At 41.3% G+C, this 19,610-nt stretch overlaps 3 protein-coding genes across 5 annotated transcripts in view; 1 reads left to right on the top strand and 2 right to left on the bottom strand.

Annotated features, from left to right (window-relative positions):
* Positions 1-5,743, bottom strand: part of MAMLD1 (mastermind like domain containing 1) — a 250,822-nt gene extending 245,079 nt beyond the window's left edge. Inside the window, exons 1-2 of the transcript XR_008439337.1 lie at positions 5,655-5,743; positions 4,743-4,846 (exon numbers count right to left, since the gene is read on the bottom strand). The gene's annotated coding sequence lies outside the window, so the exon portion shown is untranslated. The remainder of the gene's footprint in view (positions 1-4,742; positions 4,847-5,654) is intronic.
* On the top strand, positions 5,648-9,447 carry LOC128814277 (protein EOLA1-like). Of its 3 annotated transcripts, none has more exons than XM_053989949.1 (3): positions 5,648-5,664; positions 6,544-6,827; positions 7,895-9,447. In XM_053989949.1, exons 2-3 carry the CDS (start codon positions 6,575-6,577, stop codon positions 8,110-8,112), a joined length of 471 nt encoding a protein of 156 aa, XP_053845924.1. In that variant the 5' UTR covers positions 5,648-5,664; positions 6,544-6,574; the 3' UTR covers positions 8,113-9,447. The 3 variants fall into 3 exon arrangements, with proteins under 3 accessions (XP_053845924.1, XP_053845922.1, XP_053845921.1); XM_053989947.1 differs by lacking the exon at positions 5,648-5,664 and adding an exon at positions 5,997-6,071; XM_053989946.1 differs by lacking the exon at positions 5,648-5,664 and adding an exon at positions 6,115-6,192.
* Positions 9,448-9,842: 395 nt separating this feature from the next.
* Positions 9,843-19,269, bottom strand: TMEM185A (transmembrane protein 185A). Its single transcript, XM_053989945.1, has 7 exons — positions 19,115-19,269; positions 16,651-16,827; positions 15,682-15,889; positions 12,922-13,005; positions 11,877-12,053; positions 11,416-11,539; positions 9,843-10,919 (listed from the first exon to the last, which is right to left on the bottom strand). Exons 1-7 carry the CDS (start codon positions 19,150-19,152, stop codon positions 10,675-10,677), a joined length of 1,053 nt encoding a protein of 350 aa, XP_053845920.1. The 5' UTR covers positions 19,153-19,269; the 3' UTR covers positions 9,843-10,674.
* Positions 19,270-19,610: the final 341 nt, after the last annotated feature.

The raw sequence follows: 19,610 nt of genomic DNA, 5'->3' as shown, positions 1-19,610 counted from the left end.
TAGTGTTTTCCCTCCCTTTAATGCAAGGAATATCTGAAAATGAGATATTTTCAGGTTGATTTTTCAAGTAAATTACAGCGCGGGCTACTAAAATAACTTGTTGTCCCCGTTCTAATGGTGGCTGTTTCTGCCCCAGAACGGGAGCAGCGCTGTCTCCGGGGAGCGGCCCAGGGCAGGAGCCGAGCCTGGCCCGGCCCTGGCGGGACCAGCCCCGCCGCAGCCGGGACCGTGCCCTGGCTCCGGGCGCCACCCAGGGACAGCGGCACGGCGAGCCACCAAAACCCCGGCCACAGCTCGTCCGACACAAGAAAGCAAGAAAGCATGTTAAACTTCGAAGAGGGGAAAAAAAAAAAATTCATTTAAGAGTTGTATGTCGAGCTCTCGTTTTGTGAGGGGATGCAAGGTATTTTATAGAGTTTACCTACAACTAGGGGATATAAACCCTCAATTCAAAACTATGTTTGGATTTTGGACAAAATCAACCTATATATTATTTTCAATGTATTTCTGCTTGTTGATGTATTAGAAATTAGATTCATCTGACATGTTTATTAGTGATTAAAACACAATATGGAGTACCCCAGTGTACATTTAGATTAATGCTGTAGGAATAACTGATAGCAGACTGCTTTCTCTTTGCAAGTGTACCTAAAGAAAGGGAGCCCTTCATATAAGTAGGTACATGTGATGAATATAGACTGCATTTGCTAATGGGGACAATAAGGAAGTGGAAATCCAAACACCTGACAACTAAGAAGGCAATTAAGTCTGATATATGTATATAAAAAAACATCCTGAAAACAAAGAAATAAAAGAATACAGAGAAAATATGAGATAGTTTACTTCAAAATATGATATAAAATTCAACATATATAAAACAAATAATCACAAACAGATAGAATGGTTATTACTGCAGTGAAACTCACAAAACTCATTCAGTAATAGACATAAGAGCTTATTAAGAAGAGCAAGTCAAAAGGTAACTATTTTTAAATCTTATGTAGAATGCAAAAAAAAAGTTTTAATCATCACAAGTCAAACTAATCAGTTATATATTTGACTTTTATACATTTTTCTTATCATCACAGTCAAACACGCACAGCAACTGAGATATCTGTGTGCTTGTGTTTTGTAAGATTCCCCTTTATTGCAAATATTTTTAGACAGCAAGAACAGAAAAACAACCTGTATCAGCTAGAAGCAACATCTTCACTGAATTCTTTAATAATTTTCTTCCCAGTAATATAACAAATCATTTATTGGTACCTGCTCTAAGACAGACTATACAGACACTAATATTCCACATCAACCAAACAAAAATTATCTCAAAAGCCCTCAAACCACCAGTGAAAAAAACCTTCCCACCAAAAAGACAAGAAGAAACAGAACTAAACTGACCCCTGATGAGGAAGCACTTCTCTCAGGGAAGATCGCTCAGAGAAGAAGATAATTCAGAGGAAAACTGCATTTTCCATTTCAATTAGTGTTTTATCAATAGTCAAAAAGTAATGTTTTAGTCATAAAAGAACACATAGGAAAATGCAATTGCTTCTGCACACGAATTCTTTTTCTTACAGATCTTGTCAGGAGTATCTTTTGTGGTTAATTCAAAATGGTGAGGCAATTCATTTTCTCTTCTTTAAGTGTCTCCTGATTAGATGAAACGAAAAGGTACTTAGACAAACACAGTAGAATTTGTGGAAGAACTCCCAAGAATTTTAACTGTCATATAAAGTAGATTTTACAAAGGAAACAAAGGAAGTCATCAATAGTTTAGTAGTGCAAACATTCTATTACTTATCTATTAGAAATAGCTCTTTATGATTTTTTAAAACTTGCAGTAACACCTTGCATCTGAAAACAGATTAAACCCCCAAATAATTATAAACCTAGACAGACAGCATCAATTAGAGAATTAAAGATACCTACTCCCTTTATAGCAGGAGTGCAAATTAATTTAAAAGAAGTTTTCAGCATTTCAGAGGGCATGAACCCTGGTTGAGGGCTTATGGCCATAAAAAGGTGTTGATCAGTCTTATCTTTTAAAATGTTTTATGCAGCCACATACAGCAGAGTTGCCTGTGGATTGGACATAATAATCAGCAGGGGAAGGAGAGCTCATTACTACAAGCTCTCCTTCTCCTGCAGATTACCTCAGCATGAAGCCACGTATCTCAATCAAAAAAGATTGCTATGGAGAGCTACACAAGATGTTTCTAAATCAGCTAGCTTCAGGCTCAGCCTATAGCTGCAACCTTCTTTTAACCTTCAGAAAAGCAGAAGAACCAGGATGGTCTCTAAATATTAGCCATCTATAAGTTTAGAAATAAATCACTTAGCAGATGAAAGTCACCAGCAGACCTGGCTGTCTCATGCTCACACAACTGATGGCCAGTGCAAACAGATGGAAAATTCAGCAGCAAGATCTAATGGAAAAGGGACAAGGCAGGACATTGCACGTGTGGGGGGCAGTAGGGGTCTAGGGGTGTCTAGCACATTGTAGAGTACTGAAAAGAATACTTAATGCTTTGGCCTGTTGTATATACTGTTGTATATAATATACTGTAATATTTAAAATATTTCTCAGACACAAAGAAAACTTTGCTCTAAGTCACCAACAATCTATGACTATTATAATGCCCATATTTTTGACAAGGCTAGTGATGTCACTGATGTGTTACAAACCAGAAATATGCTCTACTTGCAGGGTGCGGGGGACAAGGTGTTTGTAAATAAATAAGAGAAAACACAGTGTTGCAACAAATCTGGTAATAAAGAGAATCATCTAAAGAAACTGGAGATATGTCTGCTGAACCAAGCTTAAGACAGTCATAATTTCTCATAATAACAAAGAAATACAAAACAGCATGGAAAAATGTAAGTATTATTTTAACTATAATGTTAGAAGCAGAGACTGACCAAAATTAAGGCAAAGGGGGCAAAATGTAGAAAGCTGGTAGAAGTCCTTATGATGGAATTACTGCCAAAAGAATACAGCTGCAGCATCACATTTCACATTGTTTGATGTTCTAAACTGCAGTGTGTGTTCAAATGTCAACACAGTACAGATTCTCATTCATGTCAACTATTAAAATAGTGACCATTCAATACAAATAATTGTATTGAATTGTATTTCATGCATTATTAACAGCTGAAATTTCAGTTTTGACCCCCAGCTTCCTGGAACATACTGCACCACATCAGTCCCCACTTTGGAAATGAACTGTAGCTGATCAAGTCCCTTGACCTGATTTTGACACAAGATATCCCAGCCCGTACTGCTGTGTTCTGAACCCTGTAAAATCAGCTACTAAGTGACTGTGACAAGGAACACAGCAATGCTTGCCTATCTAGATGAGATCAGACCTGAGTCCTTGTAAATGATGTACCATGCATTGTTTTAGCTCCACAGAAAGCAGTAACACATTCTGTAATGGGAATTATGTAGTTTTTGTTCTATCATTGACATGAAGTAGAGGTTATGGAAGCACAGACACATGTGGCAGAATTTCCTGTTGGTGGGATTGTATGTGAGGTACTGCACCAAGAGCAGATAATCTGGGATTGGTGTTAGCATGTGAAAGCCACAGTGACCAGAAAACAATAAAGTGCATCTAAGATGCCAAGCATAAGCTGATCATCTGTTAAGATCAGAATGAATTTTCTTTTTCATATTCACTTTGTACATTATCTTTGAATGTACACTTTCAATCATTATCTTCAATCCTGAGAAAACCTACTAAGAGTCCCTTTACCACTCTTCACACAAAAGGCTGAACAATACACAAGGACTGCTAATTACAGAGCCTTATTGACATGCTGCTAGAAATTGTTAAGACTTCTGGTGAGTGTTCCAATATATAGGACAAGGTTTCTACAAACCAAGTAACACTGTTTTGTGAGAGGAGATTTTCAACATATTAATTCACCTTTGGTAGCAGCACACATATCCTCTGCTATTTATATTTTATTTAAAGCTGTTATACTTGAGATTTTAAGTACCCTGGAGATTTTTCCTTAGATTGAGGAAAAAAAAAATCTATTTTATTTATGTGATGAAACACATGATACAAAATCATGCCATAAGGTCCATGAACAAAAACAAAGCTGCTTACATAACATGAAAACACTCTGAAATAACTCCCACATAAAATGCAATGATACAGTGGAAAAATACCAAAAGCAAATACCAAAACCCCCATGAAAGCTCATTACTCACTTGCAACTTTAAAGAGATTCAACAGGTTTCTGTACTAACTGTGCACATCTAGTAAGATGGAAAGAGCTTAAAGCAAAAAAACATTTAAAGTAATAACCCTCTAAAAACTACAATGAACTTAAGTTCACATCATCTATTAATTTCTCTTCTTATTATGATCTTATATAGAGAACAGGAATGCATCCATCTGGAACATTTCAAACAAGATACTGGAAATATCCACAGGGAAAACAGGATAATGAAGCAGAAATTGCAGAAAGTGGTAATAAGTAAAACTAAGTCTCAACAGTTAAATTCTATCAGCCATAAAATACTTCAAAATACACAATATTCACTGAAGGTATATTTAAAGTATATGCCAAAACTGGCTCTCATAAGAGTTATGTGAAGGGCTTATCATTAGAAAATAATCACTTAACCCTGCAGCTACAGAATACTAAAGTTACTTGTAAGGTTTTACCAATAAATATCCATTATTCACAAAGTCAGAGACCTGAACAAAAAAACCCATCATTAGTCTTACCTTTTGCTATATGAAGTTCCTCTGCCCTTCTAAGCATAGGATCCACCCATCTCTCTCTCAGTGTAATTCCAGCAGATCACTTTACTCTTTCCACTTGTGAGTTCCTGGAATTGTTAAAGTAACTTTGAGATTTCTCATGGTTAAGAAATGTGGTTCAACAGAGAAAAAGACAAAAGAAAGGTCATCATTACTTTTCTCCTTTACAAATACTACCATTTTTTCTTTTCCTTCTCTAACACTTTTCTTTTTCCACTTGACTGTCTCTCCTAACTCACTCCTTTTGGTCAACATTCTCTCCTCCCCTTCTTTCTCTCAAATGCTGCGTGCATGGCAAAGCTCCCCAATATTTGTATTTACCGCCCTCAGCTGAAAGCTATGGCTTTACAGGAGAGATAAATCTCCTGTGATTTTTATTTGGACAGAAACACATCTGCAATTTTTTTTATCTTCTATCTGTATCTATCTATCTTCTATTTTTATCTATCTATCTGTACCTGCAGAAATTCAGGCAGGACTCAACAACTTGCTGCACCAGGAGCCATTTTTAGTATCACTGTCTGCCTTAATGAGGACACTTTGATTTGTATACCTTGGAAATTACCATGTACAAACACGTATTTACTGACATAAAATATACACGTATTCACTGACATGAAATATAGGCTGCCCGTTAAAACCGAACATAGCATAACTATACATCTATTCTAACCCTCTCCTTTTCCAAATTGTCTTTTCCTGTAAGGTCTCTGAATTGTACTGTGCTTACTAGGCCCCCCACACGTTGCTCCCTGTTGCCAAGGTTCACAGTGGGACCAGCACACACAAAACGTATTGTCAAACAGTAACTGCGTTGTTCAAAACGCCTGTATTAAAAGGGCAAAGCCTTGATGCAAAACACGCCATTTAACGCACCAGGATACGGGTAAGACTGTCCTCAGAGAGTAGGGCTGCATGAGAGCACTTTGTGAAATTCAGTCCCAAGCAAACTAGGGGCCAGAGAAAGCAAGGAGGTGTGAGCCACTGCATTTTCATGTGCTGAAGTATTTCGGTTGTGAGCAGAGGCGCGAGGGGCCCGCACCGCGCGGCTGCAGAGCCGGACAGGTACCCGCGGTGCCGCGGACACGGCGCTCCCGGGCTACGAGGCACCAAGCGCATCGCCCGAGCCTGGCAGCGCCGCACCGGACACCCCCCGGGCAGGGCACACGCAGCTCCCGCCTCCCCTCAGCACCCACCGCCGGGCCCTCGCCACTCCGGATCGCCGAGGACCAGGCCATAACCCCATCCCTCCTCCCGGGACGGCCGAGAAGCCGCGGAACGGCGCTCCTTTCAGTACGGCCGGCCCCGCGCCCCCAGACGCAGGGCCGCCGCCTCTCGGCCCGCCCCGCCCCGCTCCCGGCACCCACCGTGCGGGCGGGCCGGCGGAGCGGAGGGCGCGGAGCCGGTGGCGCAGGTAGGCGGCGGCCCCGGGGCCTCCATGGCCGCGCGGCGGCGGAGCGCGCCCCGCGGGAGCCACCGCAGGGGGACCGGGCCGGGCGGGGCCGGGCCGGGCCGCGGGGGAAGCGCCTGCGGCCGTGAGGTGACGGCCGGGACCGGGGCCGTGCCCGGCCGCGGGAGCGGCTGTTCGGGCGGCGCGGCCCGAGCCCGGAGCGTGGCGCGGGCAGAGCGGGGCCCGCGGGGGCGGACCCGCCCCGGGGAGGCCGCGCAGCTCTCTCCGCGCAGCTCCGCGGCTCCAGAGCCGCGAGCGTGTCACGGGCATCGGCCGCTTCTGGAGACTCATCCCCGGGCGTCTGTGTGTTTACAGGAAATAAACGGCCTCTAATGCGAGAAGTACGATGAAATTCTGTTGCCTTTCCTTCCGACAGCCCTACGCAGGGTTGCTTCTAAACCAAGTCAAAACGCTAGAGACTCGCTGGCGTCCTTTGCTAGCAGGGTACAAGAACTGCACCATTGCTATTCATATAGCTGTTAAGGACTGGGAAGATGAAACATGGAGAGAAATTCTTCTGAATAGGCTCGGCATGACTCCGAAACAACTGCAAGATTTGTTGGATGAAGGGGAAAAATTTGGCAGAGGAGTTATTGCAGGTAAGCGTCCTTGGGTTATATTTTCTAAGCAAACTTTCAATCCCTTAACAGTCACTCAAATACACATCTGCTTTATGTGTTTGTGCTCACTGTGATAGTTCTTTAACTCTTTGAAGGAGTGGAGCATAAGTTGAGATTGAGGGGGTTTATATCAATTCCTGTATGTTTCAGCATAATACATGTCAATTTCACGCTTTTTGCATTTTGAGCTTAAGAACTGTTGCTGAAACCATTTTGCAGTACTCACGGTCAAGCAAATTCATGATGTAGCAGCACTGTGTATGCCATTTTAAAGTATACATAAATAATTACATAAATAAATCCTATTTCAGTTTTACAAGCCCCCTCTGTCACTTTTTTGTATTTGGGTAGTGAAGAAGTTTGTTTCTGTAACACACAGTGAAGAGGCAATGATATTTCACTGCATAACTTGCAGATGTTGTGCACTGTACACTTAAAAAGTTTAGTGCTCATTTTGTACTATTTAGTTGTATTTTTTTACACCATTTTTCATTGTCATTTGAATACTTTTAGCTATTCCTGCAAAAAAAAAAAAATCTATCACATACACTGAACTTTGTGTTTCTGCAGTGCTGAAAACTGTAGGTCTACATAATATGCAGATTTGCAGCCTTAACATAAATTGTATGCTTGTGTAGGTAGGAATTTCAAAATAGTTTAATGATTTAAAAACGTTAGTAGAATAGTGGCTTGAGAGGAGCAGAGAGAGTTTTATGCTTTACTGAAGCTGGTCCAAGTCCAAATGTAGCTCAGGAGTTTTGGTAGCAGCTGTGTTTCCTTAGATGCAGGCTGCTTTTCACAGAATTCGGCAGCAGTGGGTAGTGGTGATTTTAACTGTGCCCTCCTCCTTTTCTTCACCTACCTGAGTTGAGTCACATGGACTTTTGCAGCAAACAACACAGGTGGGAGGTGTACCTCTCTCTAACTCTGCCTTTTTGGTAACAAACTGGCTGTTCTCTGTGTCCTCAGGGAGGGCTACTTGTGGAAAACCTTCCTCTAGCAGATCAAACTGGCAATTAATTTTGTATTTTAATTGTCATATACAGGATTAATTGATGTTGGAGAGACATCACTATATCCAGAAAACCTGCCTCCTGAAGAGATTCTGGAGCTGGAAAACAAAGCTGTCCTCAGTAATCTAGAACAGAAATACTTGACTGTTGTTTCAAATCCCAGATGGCTCCTGGAACCAATTCCTGCCAGAGGGAGAACTGGGGTATGGCAGGTGGACATCCCTGAAGAACTGATCCCTTCAGAATTTTAGGTGTTGCCCTTTACTATTATTTTTCGTGCCTAAATGCAGACTTGTATTTAAGATGCTGAGTTGTGAATTACATCAGCATCTTGTTTAGGATTCTATTCCAAAACTATTTGAAATGGCAAATACATTTGAAGAACTGCTTTTTTGAGACAAAACAAAAAAGATGTGTCTTTATGGCATTAAATTGTTTTTCTAGATTTTTCCTGTATAAACAACTAAGTAAGTGCCATTTTTAAATGTACAGTTATGTATTGTGTGCCAATTTAAATGTAAATTAAAATTATTTTTTGATAGCTGCATCTCTGATTATAGGAAAATGGTGCTTAAAAGCAGGTTGCCGCAATTTATAGGACATCTGTCCCAGACCACTCCTTGTCCTGCCTTAAGGATAGATTCTTTTCATTCACATTTCAGGCACACAAGATGTGCATATGATGAATACAGCTCTGTGACCTGACAGACATTGCAGAAAGTCCATTTTGAGAAGGTGCTTGTACAAAATGAAATTGAGCAAGTATTACATTTTTTCCTCTCTTATTTAAGATTAAAAATACTAGTTATCTTTCAAAATATAATACTGAATTCAAAACAAGTGTGAAAAATTACAAATAATAGCCACTAAGCTTTGGCACTCTCAAGAGTTTTTCAAAATTCACACCCTACATTACAGTGAAAATCCTTTTGCTTTTCTGGAGCAAGGCCACACCTAGGCATGGCTCTAAGAACAAGACAAGTGGCAGAGCCTTTGTATTCAGACACTTCACTGGAGGACTTAGGAACCTGTTCCCTTGGACTACAGCACTTCTGTCAGAGCTGTGGCCCAGGGCCAATGCCTGCAGCTCCACTGTCTGAACCACACGTGGAACTGAGCCATGACCTGGACACAGAGCGAGCTGCTGCCAGCACAGCTGCAGGGGTGGGAAGTGACTGCAGGGCAGGGCTGGGTCAAGTTCCCTGAGCAGTTCCCTGGCCCCAGCCAGGCGCTGCTGTGCCTTGGCTGAAGGGAAGGTGCAGAGGCTGGAGCTCCTCCGTGTCTGAGCAGCAGCAGATAGAGCTGTACGGGCACCACTGCCTCAAGGACCTGCCTTAGCACTGTGCTAGGCAGGTGAGGCCGTCCCCAGTGCAGAGCTGTGCCTGTTGTCCCTTGCCCCTGCTGTGCATGGACTGCTCTCCTCCTGGGACCTGGTTTCTCGTTCAAGCTCGGTATCTGGTTTTCTTTTCCATGGTGGTGTGCAGGCAAATGGATGTCCGGTAACAATGCCGCTGATGTTTGATTTGTTGAATCAGTAATAAAGTATACATAAATAATATATAAAATAAAACTGCAACAAAATTTAACTGTGGGATGGGACAGTTCTGGGATGAGTTTCAGGCAGTAGCTGGTCCACAGGCAAGAAAGAGGAGCTTTGGAGCATCAGAAATGGAAGTACTGCATCCAAGTTTTTCAGGCGTACACCTTGAACACATGCAGAAATTTCCACAGACTCCCTGCTCTTCCTGCCATGCTAACACTAAAGAAATGAGACCCAAGGTATCTAACCTATCTAAACTGTGCGTTACCTGAACACAGAGAGCAGCTGCAAGGGTTTGGGAATATGAGACATCTGGTTTTATAAACTACAGGACTACACATTTCGTAGACTCCATTTCTCCAAAGCATCTGTAAGTCCAAGGCACACTGTCAAAGCAGGTCTTTCTTCAGACAAGAAAATGCTATGCCAACACCAACAAGATCCTATCTTGAAAAGTTTAATCATTTACACTGACCAACACAAAGCTGGTAACAGAGACCAAGCTATGATATTTTTACCAGCTAACCAACAGCTGTGAAGCCTACCACAAATGTTTCTGGCATAGACCACCCAATGTGAGAAACAGGTTATTAAACAGCCAGTCTAATGGGAGAATGGTACATGCTGCTCGAGAAGAATCAAAATATGAAACTGGAAAAGCAACAAAAACAACATGTAACTCCCAAGCCAGCACAGAAGTTGAAATACTTACATGAATATTTACACAGCTAACTCAAATGCATCATGTAAGTCACCATACATTCTACTTCCCCTCCCAAAAAAAGCTTTCCAGTGTTGCCTCTCAAGTGCAACACTTGCGCCTCTGTGATGATTGCAGCTGAACAGAGGAAGAAGTAAAGAGGTACTATGCTAAGGCATCCCAAAGCATTTAAAAGAGACACAAAAACAAGTGTATATTTAGGACCTAAAAGACACCTGGAATAGCATAGGCATTTCATACAGGGTTTTTAAAAAAATACTTTTAGATAATACTTATACTGTACACAACAGGACTTTTAAACAATATATTACACTGCTAAAAATGTTCATATAAATACTATACAGGCAAGCGTGCAACCAACCTGTTGGGAAGGTTCACATATTAGACAACCACATTTCTGGAAAAGCACTCAGATTATCTTCAAAATTTCTGATTTGTGTAATCCAAGCCACTGATTCAGCAATATCTATTTTAAAGGAATTGGGACAAGGCATGAGATGAAATACATCTGTCTGCTGATGACCACTTCAAGTTTAATATGCTACTGTCATCTTAATCTGGCATATCAATGTTTAACTTGGGAGGTGGAATCACGTATTTTCCAGGACTCTGTGTAATGACCACTCCAGTCTTTTTTCGAAACATTGGTGCAATTTTTGGCGGTTCAGGCAGTGGTGTTTCTTCTGTCTCCTCATTATCTTCATGATGAAGATCGTAAGAGATATTTCCATATTCTCGCAGGAATGGGAAAATTTCAAGCAGGAACTGGCAAAAGTCTTTGCGAATTCCAAACCACCCTAAAAGAAACAAAATCATTTTACATTATTAACAGAATCAATGCTTAATTAAGTAGACAGACTATTTAAGGTCTCTTGATTGTTTGCATATAAATAAGATTTGTTAATGCTGCTTCTCAGTATTCCTTACACCTACCGTAACATTACAATTCAGGTTATATACACACAGTCTGGACAAGCATTTGCACAGTTCCATGTCTGCACATGCAGGCCTGTGTGTATATCTATCTGCATGAATTACAGCTACACCACCCCAGCAAGAATCCATTCATGTCACACATTACACAGTGTTGGGTCACATCAGTACAGAGAAGGAACACAAAAGACTTTGCACCTCAACCAAAGTAAACAGTGCCACAGGGGAGGACACTGTAAGCACTGAAACCTTATTACAACTGCCTGAAAATAGTAGTAATAGAAAAGCCCTTTCTGAAAATACAAATCTTAATAAAATACATTGATTTTTAATCTGTTTCCAGGATTCTGAAATACTTACAGTGATTGCCTCCTTTTTGTCCAAATGTTGTTGCCATTAATGTTATCAGTGAAAGCCAGAGAGGAACAAATATGGGTATGAATGAAAAAGAATTATGCCCATCCAGTCTGTGTACTAGCAAGATCTAAATGCAAAAAAAAATTATACAATGTCAGTTTAATTGCAATACTAACTTTCAAACTGCTTAAAGCATAGGCTGATCTGAAATCATTAACTTCACACATCTGTGAGGAAAAGGTGGCCTTCACAGAAGCATGTAGTTACACTTCCAATGTGATGCAGATTTTACTCAAGAAACTTGAAAGGAACACAGAATTCTCGTTTGTGTTTCATCTTTGCTGTTAATATTTTAGTCCAAAAACAAAGAGCAGCATTCTCATTTCAGTAGGTTCAAAAATCATCATTCATTACTTACTGAAAAAAAGAACAAGACACATCAAACTCATTATGGCTTTTTCTACCTCAAACGTGAGCAGTGGAACTACAATTGTCATCCAGCTGACAGCCATGGTTATATGGGTCCTCCTCTGCTCAGCGATCACGTCCATGGAGCGCAGGAACAGCACAGACCACACGATGTAATAGAGCACGACGAGGCACAGGAAGGACATCAAGATCCACAGTGGAACACAGACAACCTGAAAGAAAGACACATTTGATTTGTTTCAGTTGTGGGGTTTTTTTTAAATAAAGCAAGTCTACATATTAAGCCTAAACAAGAAAATTAAGTCTTTAACTGATGTCTAACAGAAGGGCATCAAACTCATGTCTGTTGTTTCGAACCATAATCAGTTCAGAGGTTCCTCAGCTTTCTAAACCCCATCAAGTTGAAACAATTTAAAATTAAGGCAACGTAGTTCAACTTAGGTAAGACTTCTGTGACTTTGCGTGGGCTCAAACTGTACTTGAAACTGAATTTTAGCAAGTATTTTCACACTGGATACCTTACTTTAAGGAGTTTCAATCCTTTCTCAAGTTTTTTGACAATAGAAAGGACAGAAAGACTGTCAGTTTTATGGTAGTTTACAAAAACCCAGACACAGAAACAGCCCTTTTGTATTCTAAAGGCACTTGGGACAGGACATCTCAGCAGTTTTGACAGTGACTACTTGCACAGTAAGTGGATTTACATTCATGGTAACACAACAAATAGAAGTAGTTATTTACCAGACTGTATTTACCAATACATTCTCTAACTCACCAATCATTTTCATGGCTTGTTTAGTGTTCCCATTGGGAACTGTGAGTGAGGGTTTCTCTTTCAACTGCTGCTCAGAGATGAACTGCAGTTGATGGCATATTCCTCTCCCTCAGAGGATGATGGACCCAAGGAACAGCCTCTGATTCCCATGACCACTGAATGAGATGCCAGACCTTCAATGAAGGATTGCTAAGTGAGCAGAAATGGGATCATGGAGTGACCGTGTATTAACTGCTCCCTAGAATAAGTATCTTTATGAAATTCAACATTTAAACAAAGATAAGAAGAAAACACTGGTTACATACAAGCCATGGCCATCTGATGATCTCATCTAGTCTGAGTGCAATAAATATGAACTGTAGAATATTGACTGAACACAAGATTTCCAGCTAGAAAAAGAAAAAAACATTAGTTAACTCTTAGTATGATAAACTTACTTTCAGGATAACTAATGAATCTGTCAAAGCACTCCTCTGACCCCATTCTTATCACTGAAATACGAAAATTCATTTTCATTTGCATTTTTTATTACTAAACATCCCTAAATTTGTGTGGGTATGATCCCAACTAAAATGTAGAGTCTGCTGTTTTCAAGATCTTCCTGGTATTTAAAAAAAAAAAGGGCACTTAAGAGTGATTAGAGAAATAAGAAAAGCCAAACTAATCAGAAAGAAAAAAGCAAAGCATCAGGAAACAGCTGTACTTTTCATACAAGAAATACTGCTAGAATTAAATTAAGTAGTAAAAAGACCTTCAATTTAAAATTAACAAAATTAATCTTTTGGAATATTTCATAGTTTCACTAATGGGCAAAACTACCAACAGTCCAAATTAAAAGTCTAATTAAAATTAAAAGCTCTATCTAAGAAAGAAAAGAAATACATGGAGAATTGGGACATCCAAATTCAAATAATTTACTGTATAATTGAGAGATATTTTAAATGACACTGAAGACATAGGTTTTGTGGCAATAGAGAAAAGCAATACTTCTCATTAAAATGTTAGTGAGAGGTTTTCATGAGTTCTGCTTGCCACTATGAGAAACAGCCCTTCATTATACTTTGTTTTTTTTAAAAAAAAAGTCTGTGTCTAGCTTGAATAAAATGAGACAATGAAACACCATCACATTTGGCAATATTCTATTTCCAAAGTTTATGGGCAGCCCTACAATTGGTAGGATTTTCAGAGACCACAGAATTATTATCTGAAAAGTCTAACTGAAGCTTTTGAATGCAAGCTAGAAACATTACTCATTTTAACAAAAAATATGCAGTTATGTAAGGCCTCTTTTAAATGTAATATTTATCTGAAGGCAGACACTACATACTACTTTTCACTAGCACACGATTGTGTAGACTATCATCTGGATAAATGCCTTTGAAAGTTACAGGTCAGGGAGACAAAACTCCAACAGGCAGCAGGCACTTGCCAGCTTTAGGGACCACACCAAAGTTTCCACTGTTCAACTACAAATTACTTTTAAAAAAAGTAGATTAAGTATAATTTTGTACCACTGGCTTTCTTAAAAGAATAAACCACCGACCCCGCCCCACCCCAAACTCAAGCATAAGACCAAGCAACCAGAAAGCTGCAAGAGCAAAGAGAGAGAGAAAAATATAAAAATAATAGGGTCAATTGCTGTAAATAGTTTATAGAATCAAGTTAACACATGAGATTTATATGGCAAGTGCACACATATTTGCAGTGGCTCACAACTTAATGAATTCAACATGCTTTAAATAAATAGTGCTTTACTGACTATAAAATAGTATAACACATAAAAGGAAGCCTTTTCTGAGCCCACCATGACACAGAGACAAAAACCCCAGCATGTACTTACTGATCACCTAATCAGCTGCAGAACAGGAATGAGCAGATAATGTATTTCAGATTAAATACTTATGAAAATAATAATAGATTAACAACTGCTTTGATTACTCATGTCAAAAACTGATGTCCTGGATTAAAGGCAGACCCCTCATGTTTCTAGCAAATGAAAGGGAAATATGAAATCTTAACAGAATGAAAAGAAGAGAAAGTAGAGCAGCACTAGGTGAAGATGACTAAGAGTAAAAAACAAAATAATAAAAATGGATTGAGACAGCTGTTGCCTTTTATGGATTCCACTTTCTTCTGCCAGCACTTAGCAGCTGTGCAGTCATCTGTAAATCAATGGGCAATCAAGCATCATCCAGTAGATGACAAGCACTTCCACACAAATTTTACTTTTGGCGATGCTTAACTGATAATAAAACCCTGCAAAATAAATTTCTATTGGCAAATGTTTCAAAATGAACTTAGGATATCAGTTTACCAGCTATCATAACACTCACTTACCAAAAATGTTTCTCTCTAGTGAAAAACTCATCTTATGCTAATGTTAGAGAAATAGCCCCTTGAAATTAAAATACCTGAAAAAGCTGAGCCTCATCTAAAAACCAGATTTTTAATTGTCATGGGGTAGTTTGAGGACATAGCAAAATGAAAAACTCCTTTAAAAAATTCAGTATGAATTCTAAATTTATTGCAAAATGTCATAATTGTGGGAGCACCTTGAGAATCCTTCCAAGGTTCTTCCAAAACCAAAGGGAATTAGAGATAAGATAGAGGCAGAAAATAAAACCCTAATGTTACTGCCTATCATTCACATTCCCAAATTAAAGATTAAACACACAGATTGTGATATTAAGATTTTCAGCCCTGATTATGTAGAGCTCTGGAAACTCAATTCTGCCTAGAGACAGTGCTTGCAATCAGTGGAATTTTTTCTGTTGTTTCCATGTAAGTGTCTGATATTGATCTATACTGCAGAGTTCCTGGCGAGTTATTTTAACACAAAATAATAAAAAAGCAGGTTCAAAACCTGCTGCCATTTGGTAGTTGAAAAAAACTAGAAGATACTAGAAGAAGTTATTCCTGACCCTGAGTTCACTCCCATTTACAGATGAGTGCAATTAATTGGACTGATGTAGTTTTCTCTATTGTGCTCTCCTAAGAGACAGCGGCCCCAGAGCTGATCCCAAGCCCTGCACTGCCATGCAGTGGCACGTGAAGGGAAGCCTCACCTCCAGAGACCTGTCGTGTCGGAATCCCCACACACAAGCTGCAACTGAGACTGGAGACACAAAGAACAGTGGCATGAAGACCAGAAGCCAGAAGTGGGTTCCTCTTTCAATCCTGTCACACACCAGGACTTCAAACATCAGCAGTAGGAGGTGGATGCCTACTGCAATTAACATAGCTTTGAACTCCACACAGGTTTCTCCTTCTGCTCTGAAAGAGGATAAAGAAGAATTTACTTGCCTGTAAGAAAGCATATTACCCTGCAAACATCCCAGAACATTTGCTTGAGCTTCAGATATTAACACTTGCTTTTAATAAACATACACATTATACTCATTAAACTCCACTGCTGATGACCTAATAGGATTTCTTTCCCATAAAGCTGCACGTTTGAAGAATTTTACTCAAAGGGTGCAGTGGGATATTTACAATTTGAAAAGTTTTTAAGGATTAAAAAATCTCTGGGCAGATAAAACAAGATTTATTTGCTAGTATATCAACAGTCAGCTATCATGCAGGCTGTTAGAAAATAAGCTAAATTTAAAATGATCTGTTTGATTTCTGCATCAGCATTCATTGAATCAACATCTTTTCCCCGGATTTCTTTATTTACCCAAGTCAGAGTACTGCAACACATATTTTCTGTTACTAAAATGCCAGCACACACAGAGCTTCTCCCTACACCACTAGACCCATTACAAGAAGGGGCAAACAAGACCTGAACCACACAAAAAGTGGCTGTATCAGGAGATCTGTGCACCAAGATTTTTCATTTAATATTCACCACAGACAGAAAAGACATTTATTGCACTTCATTTAAGGTCATTTTTCTTTTGGTCTAGGATCTTCAGATTCTACTCAAATTTCCAAAAAACTCAACACAAATGTATTTAAAGATGTGAAAGTTATTTTGTCCTAGACTGACAAGACACGACATTCTCTGTTTTGCCAAACAAACAGCATCAGCTTACCGATACTGTGGGTTTCGGGCCCATACTCCTGTTCCCACTGAGGCACCAACAATCACCATTAACTTCCACAGCCATATTGGAGCAAACACAGCCCAGTAACTCCACTGAATTTTGTCATCCAGACGTAGAGAGAGCAACACGGAGAAGAGCAGCAGGCAGGCATAAATAAGGAATTTGCTATTGAACAAACAAAGAAAACAACCCAGTCAGGAATCAAGGCAGGCAACTTCACGTTAACTTTGTAGAGGAAACAAAATCACAGCTGAAATTTCACTGGGATGCTTCCTAATAGCAAATGTGTCAAGCTTCTTTGCAAAGAATCAAATATTTCATCATAGATACAGCATATGTCATCTCTTTCACTTATAAAACCATTGTTTCAAGGAAACACAGCAAAAGCATTTTTGCATAACAATCTCAGTGAATGGAGTGAGTAAATAGTTCCCTTCCACAAGGATCCAGCCAGGAGCTCTATTATTAGAGGCTCACAAGTATACCAGCTGTACATGTTTTTAAAAAATGTGTTCTGTCATACACATCAAATGTAGTAGCTTTTGATATTCAAAATTGAGTTACATAATTTATGACATTTTATCCACACCAAGTTATTATGAATTGTAATAGGGCCAACTTCAGATAATTTTTTTTCTTAATATTAATATTGTGTTAAACAATCAGTATTATAGAAAAGAAAAACCCAACAGGTTAAATGTTTAGCAAAGTTACCTATTATACACTGAAGTTTCTCTCTGGAATACTGAGTATGATGCTTACAAATTTAAAATAGCTACATTGATACAGCTTCTAACATAGTCAATTTATGAATGAATAAACATATCCGAATACTTGAGCAGTGGAACAGCAACTGCTCGCACCACCAAAAATCAGACAAAATAATTACGCAGTAGGCAATTTCCTCAAAGGACAGGAAGGGAAAAGTCTCCCACCCATCCACCAGAAGCTCACAGACTGCTTTATAAAACACATAATTAGGTTTCAACACTGTTTCAGTGAAGTAATTGTATGCCTTTTAAAACACGGATAGCCTAGGGAACAGATTAATGCAGCAGCAGTGAGGAATACTACAATTTCTCCAACAGCATAACTGAAACTACCTACCTTCACTCACATCAAATAACAAAGCATTCATCAGGTCAGGATTGCTATGTTTGATATCAAGCTGTTTTGTCTCTACTCAGAACAAGTGTCTCATCTGCACCTTAATAATGAAGAGCAGATTTATTGTGTCAGCATCTCCCTGCGTGCTTCATGAAACTACCTCGGGATAGGATGATATAAACCGGTCACACCTCATAGCAACAAAGAGATGTCTCAGCTCCTCGGCTAGTCATCCTTTTTTGACATTCAATATTTGTGTAACTTATACGTTCCCTGGCTCCTCAATAAATACAACAGTGAAATATCCCTGCTCCCCGGGTGTTCCAGGCACATCAAAACATAAAGACACCTGCAAAAGTGCAACACTTGGCTTGCTCATTCATCACTCGGCACCCAAACAAGCTGCAAGCATCGCGCCGCAGAAACAAAACTTTATAAGCTTCTAAGACTTCTTCTTTTACTTTTCCATTACTCCGACCACACATATTTCAATTGTTTATTTCAGCCTCTGTAACAATGCATTTCCTGGAGCTTTGGTTACCCCTTTGTTTGTCTAAACAACTGACTGAACACGGCTCGCTCTAACTGGCATCATATAAGGACTCTTTCACGTGCAAGGCTCTTCCAGGACTCAGCTTCTCAAGCCACCTTGCACAACTTCCTTGCCGGCCCTTAGTCTGCGGTCTTAAAATATCTGGTAAAACCTGGTAAAATTTAACTCATTCTCTCAGTTTCTTTAAAAGTTACATGTCCGTACTTGCTTGGAGAGGCAGCAGAAGCCCGGGCTGTAGTGACGACCGCATTGTTAATTGTAAGGGAGGCCGAAGGAAGGGCTCGCCTCCCCGGAGCTCCCCGCGCAGCCCAGGCTTGCTCTCACCTGCGGACACGGAGCCGCCGCCGCACGGTCAGAGCCTGCGCTGGGGCGTGCGGAGCCAAAGCACCGCGGTGAAACATTCAAACACCAGAAAGAGCCTGGGAGTCATCTGAGAAAGTTACACAACAACAAAGCAGATGACTGGGAGCGCGGCTGGAAAGCAGATGTGGAGCGCTCGCCTTCCCAGCCCGGAGCGCGAACCAGCCGCGGGGAGCGCGCACCGACACGCGGGGCGCTGGGACGGCTGGGTTCGATGAGCTCAGAGGTCTGTTCCAGCCTGGTGGATTCAGTGATTCTGGGCAGGAAAACCGGCCGGGAACGGCGTGTTCCAAACGCCGCCCGAGCTCGCGGTGAGGAAGGGCCACCCGAGGCCGCTCCGCTCCAAAGCTGAGGGGTCCCGCACCCAGCGCTGCTCCCGGCCGGGCCCCCGGGCTAACCCTGCCGGGCCGGCGCTGCCCGTGCCACACTCACCTGGGGTTGAAGTCCTGGAAGAAGCCGCGCAGGTTCATCGCGGCCCCTCTACCAGGCGCTCATGGCGCGGCCCCGCCACCGCTCCAGGGCCTGGCCTGCCCGGGCCTCGCCGCCGCCCCGCGCATGCGCGCGGCCTCTGCCGGGAACCGGGCCGGCCCAGCACTGCCGGGCTTCGCGAGCGGGCGCTGCGCATGCGCGCCGGGCAGGGCGCCGGCTCTGCCAGAGCAGAGGGGCAGAGTCGGGAGGGGCAGAGCCGGGAGGGGCGGGTCCGGGGCGGGGCTAAGACAGTGGGCGGGGTTGTGAGCGGGGCCAAGGCGGGAGGGGCGGGGCGTTCCCTCACCGGCGCTTCGGCGTCTCGGAAGAATTTTTTTTCCTCTTTTGTGGCCCAAACCGGGTTCCTGCCGGTGCGAAGCCAGTCATGCGGGTCCTGGTGCTACATGGCCTCGGAAAAGTCCTTCTGCAGTTCTCTCGGAGCTCCTTAGGTACTGGAAGGTGC

Source organism: Vidua macroura, chromosome 14 (assembly GCF_024509145.1).
Source record: "Vidua macroura isolate BioBank_ID:100142 chromosome 14, ASM2450914v1, whole genome shotgun sequence".
Classification (NCBI taxonomy): domain Eukaryota; kingdom Metazoa; phylum Chordata; class Aves; order Passeriformes; family Viduidae; genus Vidua; species Vidua macroura.
The sequence above is the reverse complement of the archived record's forward strand: the minus strand, read 5'-3'. Positions and strand labels throughout refer to the sequence as shown.